Source organism: Pogona vitticeps, chromosome 1 (assembly GCF_051106095.1).
Source record: "Pogona vitticeps strain Pit_001003342236 chromosome 1, PviZW2.1, whole genome shotgun sequence".
NCBI classification, from domain to species: domain Eukaryota; kingdom Metazoa; phylum Chordata; class Lepidosauria; order Squamata; family Agamidae; genus Pogona; species Pogona vitticeps.
The window spans coordinates 198,627,543-198,645,880 of record NC_135783.1 but is presented as its reverse complement, the minus strand read 5'-3'; the positions used below and the strand labels follow the sequence as shown (position 1 = coordinate 198,645,880).

The window sequence follows — 18,338 nt, the reverse complement described above, 5'->3', positions numbered from 1 at the left end:
TCGCTTCTTTTGCTATAGTGAGGAATAGGTAAAGGTAAAGGTTCCCCTTGACAATTTTTGTCCAGTCGTGTTCGACTCTAAGGGGCGGTGCTCATCCCCGTTTCCAAGCCATAGAGCCAGCGTTTGTCCGAAGACAATCTTCCGTGGTCACATGGCCAGTGCGACTTAGACACGGAACACTGTTACCTTCCCACTGAGGTGGTCCCTATCTATCTACTCGCATTTGCATGCTTTCGAACCGCTAGGTTGGCGGGAGCTGGGACAAGCGATGGGCGCTCACTCCGTCGCGTGGATTCGATCTTACGACTGCTTGGTCTTCTGACCCTTCAGCACAGACTTCTGCGGTTTAGCCCGCAGCGCCACCACGTCCCTCAAGTATTCCCCTAGTGAGGAATACTTATGCTAATACCTAGTTTATTTCAAAATTTTTATTTTTGAGGTCACTTTCAGGCATTTTCAGAGATATGTTGCCAAGGATTTTTTCCCCCCCAATGAGATCTGATGGGGGGCTGCCTCCATGTAGAGTATACGAAGGAAGACTCTATTGGAACTCATTCCCCCATGTCCCTTTGCAAGTCACAGGGAATCCTTGCAACTTCATGGTGCAATGGGCCCTTTTCTAGCAGTTCAGAGAAGCAGCACAGGGACAGCATGGAGCTGACTGAGGGGGGGCTGCTCTACTTCCTGCTGGCTTGACGGCTCCCGATCCTATCATTCGGCCTGGGAGATTCCTCTGCAGAATTATGGGACTGGGGATCCTGGAATTCCTGAAAATCGCATCCCTGGCCACTAGACTGTGTGTGCATTCACTTTAGGTATATTCCGCTTTATGTACCTGGACCTTATGTGCATTGGAAAATCGTGCAGAAAGCTATCTGGGTGTTTCTTCACTTACTTTAACTATGTGGAAAGAACTAAGGTCTAATTAAAACCCATGGTTCTCAGTTTCTTTTTCTCTGTGTGAGGCAGAGGTACATTTTAGTAATGTCTTTAGCTCCTTGATTCTCTTACTAAACCTGTCAAATGTTTCATCTATGACAACTTTAAATTGCTATTTGAATTTGAGCAGTACAATCTATCAAACATATTCCAAAAGAAAAATGCATTGTTCAGTACATTTTCTCTTGGAAAAGAGCTTTTGAAATAATTTTGATTGGGATGTATTTCTGCCATGTGTTTTTTACAAGGCACTTTTTCCTGAAGCGGACCCACCTGTTTCATTTCAAAATGACATTTGTGCTACAAAATTAGGGGTTTCAAAGAGCAAAGCGTTGAAGAAACCTCTCCTGTGTGCTTGACATTTCCATAGTATGAGTATTGTTCAGTTAAAGCCTCTTGAGGGAATAGCTGTAGAAATGTCTAAAAAGATTTATGTTATTTTAGTGCACCAGATACGTTTCTATATCATAATGATAAAAGAGGGCAGGCATATTTAAGACAGATAGATTGCAATTTAGTGAATTGCCGCTTACTGATTGCCACTGAATAAGACACCTCTGGGAACAAATGCAAAGGTTTAAATTTTATGACTTCTAGTACAGCATAGAAAAACACGAAATGTTCTGTTCAGTGTAATTCAAGGAAGGTACAACAGTTTTGCAGTTCGATGCTTCATTAACAGTCACTTCATGGCTAGAGCTGGGGGGTCTCTTACTTGTGGCCCCACCGTCATTGTTGTATCCTGTCACTACTGTGACATGGGACACCTGTATAGGGAGGGTCCACACGGGAAGTAGCTTTCAGGGAAGGAACACACACCCCCTTTGAGCAGATGTGCCCTCAGTGGGCGCAGGGGCTGGCAGAATATTTTAATTCTTTATCCTGTGAGAGGAGGAATGCTCAGATATCTGCTCTCCATTATAATACCTATATATGACAAATATTTATGCTGTGAACTTTTAAACATTTTCTTCCTTTCCTTCGTTTTGTTTTTACAAGAAGCAATTATTATCATGATTGCTTGTTTTTCTTTACTCCCAAGCTAGCAGCTGCTGCAAGAAGATACGAGAAAAGGCCACTGAATGTGAAGAAAATTAGGACAAGAAGTCTGGCAGAACTTAACTATAATAAAACCTTGCTTGTTTATTTGATTTATTTGAGTAACTTGTACAGTGGTGCCTCACTTTACAATTGCTCCATTTAATGACGAAACCGCATTACGATGAACTTTTTGCGATCGCTTTATGATGTTTCCTATGGGGGAATTTCGCTTTGAGATGATCGGTTCCCTGCTTCGGGAACCGATTCTTTGCAAAATGATGATTTTAGAACAGCTGATTGGCGGTTTCAAAATGGCCGCCGGGTAAACAAAATGCCCCCCCGCTGTTTTCTGGGACGGATTCCTCACTGCACAGGCAGCGAAAATGGCCGCCCTGTGGAGGATCTTCGCCAGACGGTGAGTTTCCAGCCCATCGGAATGCAATAAACGGGTTTTAATGTGTTTCTATGGGCTTTTTAATTTCGCTTTACGACGTTTTCGTTCTACAGCGATTTCACTGGAACGAATTAACGCCGTAATGCGAGGCACCACTGTATTGTCCTTTTCCTCCTGAAGAGGCACCAGACTGCAAATTGTGGGGTAACAGCAATATCTCACATGACACATTTCATTTTATTAATATTTGCACCCTTCTGCACAGCTAAGATGTTGCCAAAATGTGACATGCCTTAAGACTCTCAGTTTTGAATTTTTGAATTAGAAGGTTGATTGGACTTTGGGCATAGAATAGTTAAGCTCTGAGAATGCGACACAGTTCTATAATCTGTATCATATTGACTGGCATCAATTTTGAATGTAGAAAAATGTTTACTCTTGTTGTTTCTGATTGTTTTAGAGTGGCCATGTACTAGAGCGGAATGTTTCTTCTGGAAGTGCGGACTTCGTAATCAGCAAGCCGCTACTGGAAAATGAGCCAGTCAGCATATCTAAAGTAAGTAAGATCACAATGTCTACAATAGTGGTTAAATCAATGAGATATTGTATATTTGTGTGAAACATCCTTATTTGTGATACTATATGTGCTTGCTGGTCTCACTTCCCTTGAGTACACAAATCAGTGAAATTAAAGCAGAGCAAATCATACTCAAGCGAGGGCATGATCCCATTGACAAAAAAGAAACACACTTGTATCACCTTCTGCTTAAAAAAAAACTTAATGTAAAAAAGGTGTTCCCCATGCCATAAACAGAAACACGGATTACCTTGCCAGGAAAGTGTGCTTTTTTGTTGGAAAACAATGTCAAACAGTGTTCTACCAGAGGGTCAATTATTGCAGCACACATATGAACCCCAATCAATTCTGCATAACGTAAACAATTCTGTTGCTGCAAATCGCAACTTTGGGTAAACAGCAGGGGTGATGGGGGGAGGTGGCGGCAGCAACAACGAAATCCCTTGGCAGGGAGGAAGGAATGAAGGATGTACAAATGCAGGGAGCCTGAGAGGAAAGGCGGGGGGGGGGGGAGGCAGCAAGTCCAATGCAGGGTTGGAGGAGTGAAAAGCTGTCTTTGAGCAAAAAATGGATCAGAGGCTCTTGGATTCACTGGATTTCTATGTAGGATTATCCACAAAACATTCTCAACCATAGGCACAATCTCGGCCCATGGACTGGACAGTGGTTTGGAGATGATCCGGTGTTGAAATCATGTGGTTCCATGGGGATCCATGCTTGGATCAGTGTTTTTGTATCACTGCAAAGTCAGGCACCCTTCATTTCTCTGTTGTATTCTATGGGAAACATGGGAACAGTTGGAACCTTTTTAAAGGGACAGAAGCAGCCAAGTTTTCTAAAGGGACAAGCTGCTTTGCCCTCCCTCCCTCCCTCCGCACACCACAGCAGCTGAGCTGAGTGGCCAGTGTGGGGGCAAAGCAGACAAGCCTCAAATGAAATGCCAGTGTAGCCCCCTCAACCAAGATACACCACAGCTTTAAAAGATCTTAAACATTTTCCCAAGAGGACACACACCTCAACCCAAATACCACGTGATTTCTAAATCAATTCTATTGAGAACAGACTTATTGCGAGGCAACTATAAATGTAGATTAGGCCTGAGTTGCCAGTCTTTCTGCTTAAGAAAATTGTCTGCAAATGAAGTAAATTATGTAAACTCTTATGCAATCTGAACGAAAATTGTTAAAATGACCCATGTTTACAGACTTATGGAATATTGGGGCCTTGGAAAAGTGGAGCTGCTAGGGTACAGAAGCTGGTCTGATCCAAATGCTGCATGTTGTGTCCAGTTGTTGTTACTCAGGTGATGGAGAACAGCTGCCAACCAAATGGGAAGAGAAGCCATTTTTTCCAGAGCAGATTTATGGGACCACGAAGGGAGAAAGTATCACCAAAATAATTCCTGCATTCCATTTTGCCTCCCCGGGCTGGATTTTCCCTATGTTTTTCTGGCACTGGGTCTTCCGAGTGCTTTACTACTGATTTCATATAGATGATAACCTAACTGGTATCACTGAGATGAGTTCTGTAACAACGGCCAAAATGCTATTGGTGTAAATTTATACTGCAGAAGCAAGTGATGTCACCATCTGTCACTGGCAACATTTAATGTAAAGTAATTTAAAAACTTTCCGTCCCCTCCCCTTCCAGCTTCTGAAGCTCCCTGGAGCTCTCTTTCGCCCTGGGGAAGCCTTGGGATGGAAAAGGAAGGGTTTAAGAGCCAAACATCATCACCAGATTACTCCCAGTGATCTCACTCCCAGAAGCAGGCATTTTGCAACAGGTTTTGACTGTTCAAGGGCCCCCTCCCCCAATCAATCCTGAGCCTCCCAGAGGCTTCCCTAGGGCAAAAAGGGAGCCCTAGGGATTCTAAGAGCTTAGGAAAATTTTAATTAATTTAAATTAAAACCTAACGAAGGCCAGATGGTGCCATTTGCAGCCTCCACCGGTGAAAAAATACACAAAAGAGGAGAGTTTCTAGGGTAAGTAAATATTGTATTAGGAAAGCAGTACTTCTATTGACTATTCTCCTGATGGAAAGAAACAAATGGAAATGATGCTATTAGTGTAGTGTTTGTCTATTAGTTTCTTCCACAATAAACAAACAAAGGAAAGTTAAACGAAACTGAACAACTGCAAGTTTAAGAAACATGGAAAGCACAATTAATACCTTGTTTCTGTGAAAATAAAACCTAACCTGGAAATAAGCCCTAGTATGATTTTTCAGGATGCTCATAATGTAAGATCTACCCCAACAATAAGCCCCAGTTAAGTGAAAGCCCACCCTCCACCATTGTGCAGCAACCAGAAGATGACATGACTGTATTTGAATAAATGTAGATTGTTATACATGAAAGAAAATAAAACATCCCCTGGAAATAAGCCCTAATACATTTCTGGAGCAAAATTTAATATACAGTACATCACAGAAGTGAGTACACCCCCTCACATTTCATAAATATTTTAGTACAGTATATCTTTTCATGTGACAACACTGAAGAAATGACACTTGGCTACAACGTAAAGCAGTGAGTATACAGCTTGTATAACAGTGTAAATGTGCTGTCCCCTCAAAATAACACAACACACAGCCATTAATGTCTAAACCGCTGGCAACAAAAGTGAGTACACCCCTAAGTGACAATGTCCAAATTGGGCACAAAATGTCAATATTTTGTGTACTCACTTCTGTGATACACTGTAAGACCCTGTCTTATTTTTGGGGAAACATGGTATGTAAAACTTCCATAAGACATAATTATTTTATATACTGATTGTTGTAGGATTTTAAATATTGATCTCATACACAAATAGAAGGGCACAAAAGCAGTCAATTCTTACTGCTCTGTTGAACATGGTCAACTTTTAAGTTATTGATTTCACTTCAAATTCATTCCAATATGAATAGTTCTAATTTTGTATGTACATAGTTTTGAAGATAATTGTACCTACAAAAGCTGCATCTCATGGAAGAATGTAATGAAAAGCTAATTAATGAAAAATAATTGAGATGCAGTCCATAGTTCATGATAATGTTGCTGCCAGAAAATACACCATAATATCCACATCACAAAAGTAATCTTAGGCATTGTAATTTGTTTGCGTTTTATACATGGTAGAACAAATTTATGGCTCTCCATGTGCTGATATTCCATAGGTCCTTGCCACTATAATCAAGAGTAGCGGGTGATGTTGTTATCATCTAACAACATCTGAAAGGCTGCAGGTTGCCCACGCCTGTATGGTGGCATCAAAGACAATGTTTGGGATGTAGGATGGCAGTTATGTTTGTTATCTTGTTCTGTTGGTTGCCATTCTGCTCTCTTAATCTGTGGTAAGGCCTCAAGTCAGTTACACTTCTTTTCTGATGTCCTATGCATAAAATATAACACGCAGTGACATAGTTTCACTGGCATGATTTTTTATTACTGCATTGGTGGTAGAATGCCTTTGTAACACTTTAAAGTTATATTGGGCGACCAGAAGTTGTTGCTGATTCACCATGTAAATCAGGGACCAGGGAACTTTTTTATCTTTTACCCCCCCCCAAAAAATTTATATACACCAACATTACCCTGCCCCCTCCCAGCACCGCCCCTCCGCTCTCACCATCCATGGCCAACCCTCTCCCCCCCCCCGCTTCTGCGCTCACCCGGGACCTGCTGCCGCCCAAGCAGCCAGTCTGGAGCCGCCACACTGCTGGGAAAGCTGAAGGGAGCTGGGCACCGCAGTGCTGGCAGGTCCACTGGCCATGAGCTCAGGTGAAGCGGGGCGGGAAGGGGGCCTCCTCATCAGCGCTCGCTCTCCCCACAACGGAATGCCCGCCTACACACAGTATTGTCGGAAATAAAATGCCTGGGGGTAATGAGGAGGGTCATGCTGCCGCAACCATTCTCATTACCCCCAGGATTTTCATTTTTACCCCATTTGGGGTAATTTACCCCTGTTCTCTAACCACTGATCTAATTACAGAGACACAGCTGAATTTAAATTTATCAATGCTGTTTGAGGCCTGACAACCTGATCCAAGTTTTTAGAATGTTCTCAATTTCTACCACAAGAGGTGCTAGAGCTCAGCCCTGCTTAAGGTTTGCTATCGGATTAGGAAGTCTTAGTGGTAGTGCTTATAAAGACCACGTGGGAACAGACCAAGTATCTCTCCAGTGTCTAAAACTCTTAGAGTGGCCAACCAGTAGTTTCAGTGAAGATCACAGCCTGCCCCCCCCCCCCCCCCGTTTCCTTGGATTCCTCCACAAGGAGCTGAATTCTCACGCCGTATGGATTTCACTTCCAACTTGCTGCAAGAGGAAATGAGGAGAACTGAATTTAGGCAGCTCTACATCACCTGTAACAAATAGTTCTGCCCCAGGATTGTTTTTTAAATACTTTGGACTGTAAAGGAAGTCTCCTAAAATCTGATTACCTAGCATAGCATCCAGGAGGCAATTCAGTTTAATATTGCTCTTTGTCATTCGACAAACATGGACACTTAACAGCCCAAGGTTATGTATCCTTACTCAGACGTACGTCTCCCTGGCATGTGGGATTGCCATCTGAAAAGTGTGAAAACATGGCTCATATGGTAATGAGCCATTTCAGATAATATTGAAATTATGAGTTTGCTCCCTGCCCTTTCTTTCAGGAGCCAGACAGCTGGGAAATTATAGAAGGCTTGAAAATTGGTCAGACTAATGTTCAGAAGCCAGACAAACATGAAGGATTCATGCTGAAGAAAAGGAAATGGCCTTTAAAAGGCTGGCACAAGGTAAAAACATCCATAAAATATTGCAGAAATGACTGCTTTAGATTAAAATGAAAGGATCCTTACTGTCTATGACAAATCAGTTTGCTCTTGGACTTTTTTGTGGAGAGGGAGAATAAATATTTATGGACCATGCTCTCTCTGATTAGTGTATTATCAGTATGGAGCCTTCTTTAGCAGATATGTGCCATAACAGATAACGATGTTTCTTGCTAAGAAGAGAAGGGCCTGCTCTGTAACGCTTGTTTATTGGTGGACATTTTCATTTTTGAATGGGTTTGGGCAGGCTATTGCACAAGGGTATTCTCCTCTCGGGCATATTATGAGAGGGTTATAGTAAAAGTTACTGCAGCCATACTTATGGGAAGTGCTTTGAAGACTGAAAAAATGCTGAACAAATGGCTGTGCATTCATATAATAATAAGTTGCCACCAAAAGAGCTGGGCGATGGTTGTGCTTTAACTTTATTTCTGCTGCCCATCATTTACTGAAAAACTACGAAAAACAGACATTCATCTCCATCAGCCAAGTTACCCTGTTTTATGCCAGATGTTATAAAATCATTTAAACATTGTTTTCCCCAGCGTTTTTTTGTCCTGGATAACGGAATGCTGAAGTATTCGAAATCACCAATTGATGTAAGTAAAAAGGGGGTGGGTGGGTGAATTTAATTTGGATAATGCATATTCCTATCACTCATCCTTTCTTGCTTGGTAGCTGTGGGCATGTAGGAGAGCCTATTTTGGGGGAAAGACCTCCTCTGTTACAAGGCACATGCCTTTCCTTCATTTGATTCTGCCTTGAGTATTATTCATGGAAGTGTCAAGAGTTACCAGCCTGCTCTTATTGGTGGCCAGCTGAAGAGTCCATTTAGGTATTTTGAGGTGTAGAAGTTCTGAACTGTCTGACACAACCTCTGGCACTCATAAAGAATAGGGAGGGAGGTTAGCTGTGGGAAAAGTAGAAGCAGTGTGAGCTGTTCCTGCTTTTTCCTTGTTCATTAATCTTAAATATTTACGTTAGTAGGCAGCCTTTTAGAGAAAAGATCTCCAAAAGTGACTTCCTAAATATAGGTATGCAGTATAACAATTCCAGAACTCTTATGACTATATTAAAATCCATCATTAATAAGCTCTAACAATATATCATAAAGATGTCTAGCCTGCTAGAAAGAAAAGCTTAAATTACAAGTCAAATGATGTCATAGATGCAGCAATCTAGTGAAATTATTGTAGGAGAAAACGGTGAAGAACATATGAATTCCTGAAGGTTCTTTTGAAGATCTGCAGTGATTCCAAGTTTGGCACAAAATGAGACAAGATTTTGTCCTTCTCCCTAGTTCTCAGAGCATCAGGCTGTGTGTCATGTGTGTTGCTCTGATATCAAGGGCGGTCCTGGGCTGTATGTGTTCCCAGGGGTGATCCCATCTCCCCCACAGGATCTATACATTCTTTGGCCAGAATATCCCTTGTGACTTCCTCTTGGTCAGGGGAAGAAAATTGCCATGTTTTGATAGATCCCCCAGCACCCTTGAAAACCTCCACACCCCATTTTTAATTAAAAAAAAAAGAATTGGCCCCTAGAATGCGCAGTTTTTCAGGATCTTTGTTTTAAAGATCCTTCATTTTGTTAGGAAAGATTTTTGGAGAGTGCAGGAACTCTGTAGTTTTCCAAGTGCAGGGGTGATGAGATACCAGCCCTGGATTTCTGGCAGTCCAGTTCTTTCTTACAGTATATTGATGTGAGCATTTGGAGGGATGGGGTTGCTCCGGCGTGTGTAATATTTGCCGTCTCTTGTCTACCTTCCCACTGAGATTTGAAAGAGAAAAGGCATGAGATCTTTTCAGATCTTTGAGGGAGATTGGCTTCTCAGTCCTGCCGATACACACGACACACCTGGTTGGGACAAGCAAAAGAGCCTTATTGTAGCTGCTCTTAAACTTTGTACCTGTCTCTTGAAGAAAATCCACAGAAGATCACCAAAGGCAGCTAACAATTTATTTTAAAATTTGCACAAGACTTTGCCCTGTCCAGTTGATTTACTTTGTTTGCTGCTTCAGTGTGTGATTTTCCTTGTGCTGTCTTTATTTGGCTTCTGTTTTCCCTTTTTTGTGTTTGTTTTTGTAACTCCTCTCACTCTTAACCATGTTATGTTTTCACTGTGATCCATGCAGTGTTTTCATTTTATTTTTAACTTACTTGGACACAAACTGTCGTTGTGGTAAAAATTGCCCACTGTAAGAGACTATGATGAATGTTTCAGTCTGCAGATACAGTGATTTATACTGGAATTGCTTGTTTATAACTGATGAAAAAAATATCAGAATGGTAGACAAGTAAAACCCAAATGGTCATATTTCACAAAACATTGCAAATATGAAAACCTAACTATAAAACAGATTTTAAAATAAGTTTAACTATTGTATAGCAGGGGTCCCTAACCTCCATTCCGTGGCCCGGTGCAGGTCCATGGGCTTCCTAGGACTGGGCCGCAGAGACGTATTTCTGCCCCCCCACACACACATGGGTGTGTTGCGCTTGTGGGTAGGCATGTCACACTAATGCACGCAAGCACAACACACACACACCCATGAGTGCGACACGCCCCCGAGCGCAACATGCCCACACCCCCTGCACACTGAGCCCACCCACCCCCAAACCGGTACATGGTTCCGAAACTGTTGGGGACCGCTGTTGTATAGGACGGATTGTCCAACTGAAATTTTTAGGCAAATAAAGTTTTCAACTGTTATCCAAAGGATAAAGAAGGATGCTAGTTACACTTCTGGAACTGTCTGTTGACATGTAGAAATTAGTACATAGTTGCCAGTGGTCTACAATGGAGTAATTACGTAATGGAAATTGTTGTCTAGAGTCCTATTAAATATGTGCAGTTGTACAAAGGTGCTCTTCAGACAAGGAAAAGAGAGACCGTTGCCTAGCACTGAGGGAGAAGAGGGAAAGCAATGGTTCTTTGTCTTATTACTCACCTTTTAGACAATTTGGTGGTGGTGTGTAGGCTTCATACTACTCTTTTGGGCTATTTCCATAGCAACACTTAAGTCATGGGTGCGGAACATGCGGCACTGAGGTGAACTGAGGATGCCAAGTGGGCGTCCTGTTGAATATTCCTTCATGCAAGGAGGAGGAGAAAAGCAAGTGGAAACAGCAGATGCAGAAGGAGCAGCAGTCATCAACAGCATCACCGTCTGCTTGCAAATCTGCACGTCTCCCTGTCCTGGAGAACTGCTGGTTGCAGGACTACTGGGATGTAGAGAACACAGAGCAGAATGTCAATAAGGAATCGCAGCATGATGCTGAAGGAGGAATGCTGCCAGATAAAGAAATACAGGAGGAAGCTTTCAAAACTGAAAGTTTCTTCTCCACAAAGTGTAATTTAAACAGAGAATAAGCAAAAGGTCAAGACACTCCCTTTCCCCCCTTTCTGTACTGTATTTACCTGTTTGTCAACAAATTTCAAAATATCATCAAATCGAGACACTGCAGACTGTGGACCCATAGAATAGGATCTGGCACTCAAGCCAAAATCTTGACCAATGGCTACCCTATACGTATGTCATTCTCACATCTGACATGGGATAATATGAAGTGTGATGTTCCTTTTCAGCAGTGAGACCAGCCACCACAGAAATGTAAACAAAATGAAAAATCCTTTAGATATGTGCACAATTATTTCTCATAGATGCATATGACTTTTGATTCCTAGCTTAAGACTTAAAATCAATCAATCAATCAATCATAATTTTAAAATGTTCTGTCTACTATATATTTCATGCATCTCTTTTCTTATCAGATATTGGTGTCAAGAAATGATCATGGATTCCTAGGTTTATGATGTCCCTTCCAGGAAATAGCATTTGATATACAGTATTTACTCACAACTTTCTGAGTTCCTGCTCATTAAAGTATTTAACAATGTTATCTTTCATCTTTTGAAATTCTTCATCTATAACCCCTGAACACAAAACTTGGAAGCTCCCGGGAATTATGGTCCAATTTTTCCCAAGCTCTGAGAAAATATATATTGCTATTAGAAACTATATAGAATAATTAAATCAGCTTTTTACTTCCTAAACTATCGGTAATGTTTTGTCTTGATTTTTTTCAGACACAAAAGGGAAAGGTCCATGGGAGCATAGATGTTGGCTTATCTGTTATGTCAATTAAAAAGAAAGCTCGCAGGATTGACCTTGATACTGAAGAGCACATCTATCATTTGAAAGTAAGGCGTTCTCCTACTAATTCTGTTTCACATTTGCAAGAGTCAAACTGCATGGTGAAAGATGGCTTTGAACAATTCCTTACTCCTAACAATTCTTTTCACTAGGTGAAATCACAGGAGTCATTTGATGCTTGGGTGTCAAAGCTGCGTCACCACAGATTATATCGTCAGAATGAGATTGTACGGTCTCCTCGAGATGCTAGCTTCCATATATTCCCTCCAGCTTCGACAACGGAGTCTTCACCAGCTGCTAATGTTGCTTTGCTTGAGGCTAAGGTATAACATGCCCTTGGTGTGGAAGATCATCATGCAGTTTGTATTCATGTACTGTTTATTTCCTGCCTTTTTAGTTAATTGCCTGAATACACAGGCATTTGTCCTGCTGTTTGGTCCACTCTGGGGAAGGTCGGGTTCACTCCTTTTGCCAGCAACCAGACGACACACCTACGTGTCAGCATGAAGCAGCCCAGCCTCTGAGTATTCCTACCCACGCCTTTCTGATATTCTGTCAGGAGCTACTGTTTTTTATGTGCAGATAAAATAGCTCCATTTGGTTTGATTCCAGCATGTGCGATCACTGGGAGCAAAGCAAAGCAGCTTGGTGGCTGTCCATTGGAGAAGCCACTTAACTGGAAATTTCCTGTTGGTTCTCCTTTGACGGGCAGGGCAGAGAATTTTTGCCTTTCTTTTTAACTATTGCTAACATACCAAAAGTGGTTCAAAAGGCTTTTACCCTCTTAAAACATTGCTGATTCTCTGTGTCAGTTAACAGCCATTAAAAAGAAATGCAAATCTTCCCTTCTCTTCCTCTCCAAAGGTGAGTGGCAAGAAATATTTCAAGGGAAAATTTCCCATTTCTCAAGGTCATTAAAATGGCCCATCCCAGCTCAGCTCTTTTTTGCCAAGGTGGCCAAAGACCTTGCCCCAGCTGGCAAAAGAGTTGCGGCAGCAGATCCACCTGGGCTGTTGTGTTGGTGCAAGCATTTCCACCCGTTCCAAACCCACTACAGCCAATATATCTTTGCATTTGGATGGCACTGTTGTAGGGTAGAAGCTATATAACTTAAGGCAGCTGTGCTGGGGGTCTCGACTTACGAACGGTTCTACATACGAACTTTTCGATTTACGAACCGCTCTCATAGGAATATATGGACTCGACTTGCGAACTTAGATTCAAGTTATGAACTCTTTTCTTTCCTTTTTTAAAAGGAAAGAAAAGAGTTAGGTTAAAAGAAAAAAAGAAAAAAATCCCCCTCTAGTGGCAGAAGGCGGAATAGCAGCTTCCCATTAGTTTCTATGGATGGAAAAGAGCAGATACGGATCAAATGGTTTTCAATGCATTCCTATGGGAAATGCAGATTCGACTTACGAACTTTTCGACCTGAGAACCACCTTCCAATACGGATTAAGTTCGTAAGTCGAGACCCCACTGTACCTTCTGAGTTACTTGGTTTTAAGTGTCAAATGTTTGTTCGTTCTTGACGTTTTTATCCTCAGCAAATGTCTGCCAACAGTCAATACCACAATTCTCCCTGTTTCTATATTTTGTTACAGAATAACTACCCATGGCAGCCACCTATTCCCAGGAGTAATAGCCTGCTGCCCTTACCTGCAACATGCACCACGGGCCAAAGTAAAGTAGTTGCTTGGTTGCAGGACTCGGAGGAGATGGACAGGTGCGCGGAAGGTTGGTCCTTCCTTTGGTTTATGCTTAATCTTTTTCAATTCACTTTCTTCTTCTTTTTTGGTGGATTAATGAGACAGAGAATTTAATAACTGACCAGCATCGCGATGGTTGTGTACTTAACAATTATAAGTTTATTATAGGACATAATATTGATATTGATCAATGATTGCAAATATGGAAAAATAGCATAAAGCTCACAAAATTGGTAAATTTCAAGGAGAACATATATAAGATGTTTTATAGGTGGCATATTACTCCGGAAAAATTGTCAAACATTTATACAGAGGTGTCAAATGTTTGTTGGAAGTGTGAAGCACAAGAGGGAAGCTTTTACCATGTGTGGTGGGCTTGTAGAGTAGCGAAACGGTATTGGATATCAGTACATACTCTGTTACAAAAATACTGCTTTGTAATGTTCCACGAACCCTAGAATTGTTTTTATTGAGCATTATACCAGATAATACAGGCAAGAGAAAGAACTACCTAGTTATATGTATAGTCACTGCAGCCAGAATTCTTTATGCTAAGAACTGGAAGAAATCAGAGATACCAAAATAAGAGGAACTCATTGAGAAGATATGGGAAGTGATAGAAATGGATATACTATCAGAAGTGTTGAAAGACTGTCCAATACAAAATGCAACAGAACGATGGGATTTATTATATAAATGGCTTGAGTCACTAGATAGTGCTTGAATAACATAGAATTAGACTAAGATGTAACTGTAAGTTGAAACCTGGAGGCAATCAAATTGTAGAAAGGCGAAAAGTCGACTTGGTATCACAACATGAACAGATTGGATGACAGTACATTTTGTGTTCTCCTTCTGCCTCTTCCCCCCGTATCCCACTCTACCTTTTGTACCTTATCCCTAGTTTTTAAAAATTATTTTTTTTAAAAAAATGAGTTTATTCATAGTTCATTTTGTTTGATATGGAGGGAAAAACCCTCTCAGCAGGATTTAATAGTTACCCTTTCTGTTTCCTCCACATCTTCTTGTAAGGACTGTTAAATTTCAGATTTGCAATGGCTAATCCAATTGTTTTCCTGAGAGCACTTTCCTTTCCCTTATAAGCATTTAATTACTAGATGGTAAGTATTTTACTAGGGGTTATTTATTGTCAGTATCCACAATGATCAGCTGTCTGTCTGTCCGTCCATCCGTCCATCTGGTGTTTACCTATCATTGTTTTCTGCTTGTCTTCCTTTGTTTTCACACTCCCTCTTGCTTCTTTTCCTTCTTGCTGCAGAAATTCCATTAGGAGAGTAAAAATATTATATTATTATTATTATTATTTATTTAATTTATACCCCGCCTATCTGGCCCACAGTGTTGCTAAACGTTTTATGTATGTTGCTAGAAGAACTGTGATTATGCTCATGTACAGGCAAGGTAGTCCCATCTATGGCAAGAGAAACTCTGGCAAAATACAGTTTTAACTATGGTAACCTATCTACCTCTTTCTTTTTCTTTTAAATTTGTGTCAGATCTTGCGCACTGTCAATCAAACCTTGTGGAACTCAGTAAAATTCTTCAAAATTTAGAAATACTTCAGAGAACTCAGTCAGCTCCAAACTTTACAGATATACAGGTAAATATATTTTCAAAACCCAGATTAAATCTTTAAATAATAATTTACATACAATATGCTTTGTAGTTGAGACCTCTAACATGGTTGCCGAAGGATACTAAGGATTGTGTTTGAACAAGTATAGGATTATCCATTTAAAAAAATTGTCAGGCCAGTGAAAAAAGATAGAAGAATATGTGGAATATTATTAGCCTGTTCACATGCCTCAGTGAGCCAAGGTTCCAGAGAGCCTTACGAATAAGCCAGCATGTTAGTCACTCCTGCTGCAAGCAAATGTCTCTGGCAGTGACAAGCTAGAGATATAAACCATGGCTTGTTCTGGGATTATTCCTGTCAGAGGAGAGACAAACCAAAATGCCAGGTTTGATGTTATAAGGAATAAAGCATGGACTGAACATCTGTGGTTTGTTGAGACCTTCCCACTTCTTGCAGGAGCTGTTGTGCCGATGTGTATCAGCTGGGTTGTTCTTTCAGATTGTGATTTCTGGATGTTCCCCATTCTCAGATTCAGGTTACATGCGAACTATAAATTAAACAATCAACAAAAAATTGAGGATGCTGGCTTAATTTTGTGTGCTTTATTTTATGAACTTAATATTTAAGGGTTTCTCCCCACCCCCTTTTGTTTTGTCATGCACAAGGAAGGACAAAACTCTTCTTTCACTGAGGGAAAACTATAGAGTAAAATGGCTTCAGGACTGAGTTCTAAGTTTGCTCTTAAGATTGTCTTTAATGTTCATCTTGTTTGCTTTGTTTGGGGAGCTTAAATTAACAATCTTAATGTATTTGTATTTGCTGAAAGCTAACAGAAATATTCTTGCAATTAATCTTTTCAATATTGTCTGTGTCATTTCTGTGAGCTTTAATATAGCATGTTGTTGCTTTTAACTATCTTGTGATGTAGGCCAACTGTGTAGATAAGAAAGACAAGCGCGTTACAAGGAGGTGGAGAACAAAAAGTGTCAGCAAGGATACTAAAATACAGCTTCAGGTACTGAGTTCATGTTAATTCCCTTTTCACCAAAAATTTTATATAACTTAATTCAACAACAGCAACCACCCTGCAACACTAAAATCCAGCTGATTTTGGAGCTGTCTCTTTCTTGAAAACCTTTAAAAATCAGAAGAATAAAACCTGATGCTCTCAAAATGTAATGTTGTTCTTGTAGGTATTAACATGAAAGTATTTTTCATGTAGAGAAGGGGGGGGGGCTATGTTGAGATTATATCAAGTTGCTCTATGTGAGCCGTAGAATGGAAGTTCCTGAATTCTGTTCCCTCATTCTGGTCTTTGGCTTTCTCCCTGTCACTGAAGATCACAATGCCATAATAGAGCCTGCTTTGAAAAGTCATCTGAGTTTCAAATGGTTTGCCACACAGTATAGCAGGGAAAGTTTAGGAAATGTAAGCCCAAAACATTCTTGCTGAAATGCATAATTGTGCAGGCATTGTCCAACGTAATTGTCCAACATTATGTTATTTATAACATAGGTGTCCTCAATTTCTCTTCTATCTAGGAAAGCTGTGTGTACACTATGTGTTCCAAGCCATGCATGATCTGTGTATCATCTGTTATAGTATGTGAATACAATATGGAAAGCCGCAAGAAATCACTTCCATTATGCATAACAAGAATGCATTGCATGGCTTGCCTGTATACAGAGCCATTTCTATGTAAATACCCTAAATCAAAGTTATGTATTGGTTACAGATGCTTTAACACAGGATTTCCCCCACCAATTATTACAAGAAGTGAAGTAAAACAATGCGTCTGGTAAAATGAAGAAGCTAGCCAGAACTGAGAAAAAAATCTGTTAGGTCAACTTAGATAAAAAAAAAATCCAGATTTCACAATTGATGAGGAACACAAAGTGGTATCTATGTGTGCTCTCTTTGCTTTCTGAGATACAGCCCAGGATGTCAGTTGTGTCTGCCTCTATGGCAGAATGAGTTGGGAGTGAGATGATAGAAGGATGATAGAAGCTAAAATGATGAGACCAGGGATAGGAAATTGCAAGGGAAAGAATTGGTTTTGCTTGTCACAGACCCTCCAATTGCATCCAGTTGTCCTGCTTCTGGAAAGGGGACAGTAATATTGCCGACTCCTCTCCTTGAAGCTGTACAAGGGGAGAAAAGCAGTCCTTTCTCCATGAGAGTAAGAGAGGCAAGAAGAATGTTAGGCTCTAACTGAGCTGTGGCTTTGGAGCCTGGCAAACACGAAGAACATCTTTCTGCTTTTCTTTCTGCCATGGCCTTTTGCTGTATCTCCCTCCATTTAGGAAAGAAACAAGGAGAGAAAGGGAAGTCATTTGTGTGTGGCTCGTGTACTGGAAACAGTGTTTTCTTTCCTTCTTCTCAGGAGAGAGTGAGTACTCTCACATTCTGTATGGCAAAGGTGGAGAGGAGGATGCAAATTCCTACCGATTCCTTTCCCACCCACCTCCAGACTAAATGGCAGGTGCTGCTTTAGCGCTTGTAGGAGATGGAGTGAGGGGCTTATGGTTGGTGTGGGCATACACTCAGCCGAGTAAACTGCAACAGGCAACCTTTCCGGCCCTCACTGTTGACAGGACAAGAGTAGTGGTTGGTAGGTGAGCAATCCAAAAAGAAGGAGAATTATAAGTTGTAGGAGGAAGATTTTTATGTTTCACACTTTCTCTGCAACTTCTACTTGAACCCACAAGTAAGTTTAAACATATTTATGAGTAATGGCCTTTCTCACCTGATTACTCATAAACATGCCCAAACCCATTTATAGGTTCGAACACAGGCAGCAGAAAAAATATGATACAGTATGTCTTAAGAATCCTCCCTCTAATTATAAGTATGCGGTATAGGAAATAACAACAGTATTGTAGTTGTGTTCTAGCGCAGTGGTTCTTAACCTGGGCAATATTGCCTTCAGGGGGTGATTTCATTTTTCGGGGGGGGATGGAACAAAAAGGGGTGACGTGGGGGCGAAGAAACAGAAGAGGGGCGATATGGGGGGTGATAATAACTTCCTCAAGGGGGCGTTTCTTTCAAAAAGGTTAAGAACCACTGTTCTAGTGGGATGTTGCTGCTGTACGCCTTGAAAATTATGGCATAAGGCTTTGCATGGAT

At 40.9% G+C, this 18,338-nt stretch overlaps 1 protein-coding gene across 10 annotated transcripts in view; it reads left to right on the top strand.

The window, feature by feature from the left end:
• OSBPL6 (oxysterol binding protein like 6) overlaps positions 1-18,338 on the top strand; it is a 124,398-nt gene that overhangs the window by 52,901 nt on the left and 53,159 nt on the right. For 6 of the 10 annotated variants that reach the window (XM_078393880.1, XM_078393907.1, XM_078393903.1 and 3 more), the window contains exons 4-11: positions 2,835-2,930; positions 7,594-7,716; positions 8,298-8,351; positions 11,843-11,956; positions 12,062-12,232; positions 13,511-13,643; positions 15,133-15,236; positions 16,141-16,227. In XM_078393880.1, the coding sequence (XP_078250006.1) occupies positions 2,835-2,930; positions 7,594-7,716; positions 8,298-8,351; positions 11,843-11,956; positions 12,062-12,232; positions 13,511-13,643; positions 15,133-15,236; positions 16,141-16,227 (882 nt within the window). The remainder of the gene's footprint in view (positions 1-2,834; positions 2,931-7,593; positions 7,717-8,297; positions 8,352-11,842; positions 11,957-12,061; positions 12,233-13,510; positions 13,644-15,132; positions 15,237-16,140; positions 16,228-18,338) is intronic. The other 4 variants (XM_078393898.1, XM_078393914.1, XM_078393911.1 and 1 more) reach the window with 1 other exon arrangement.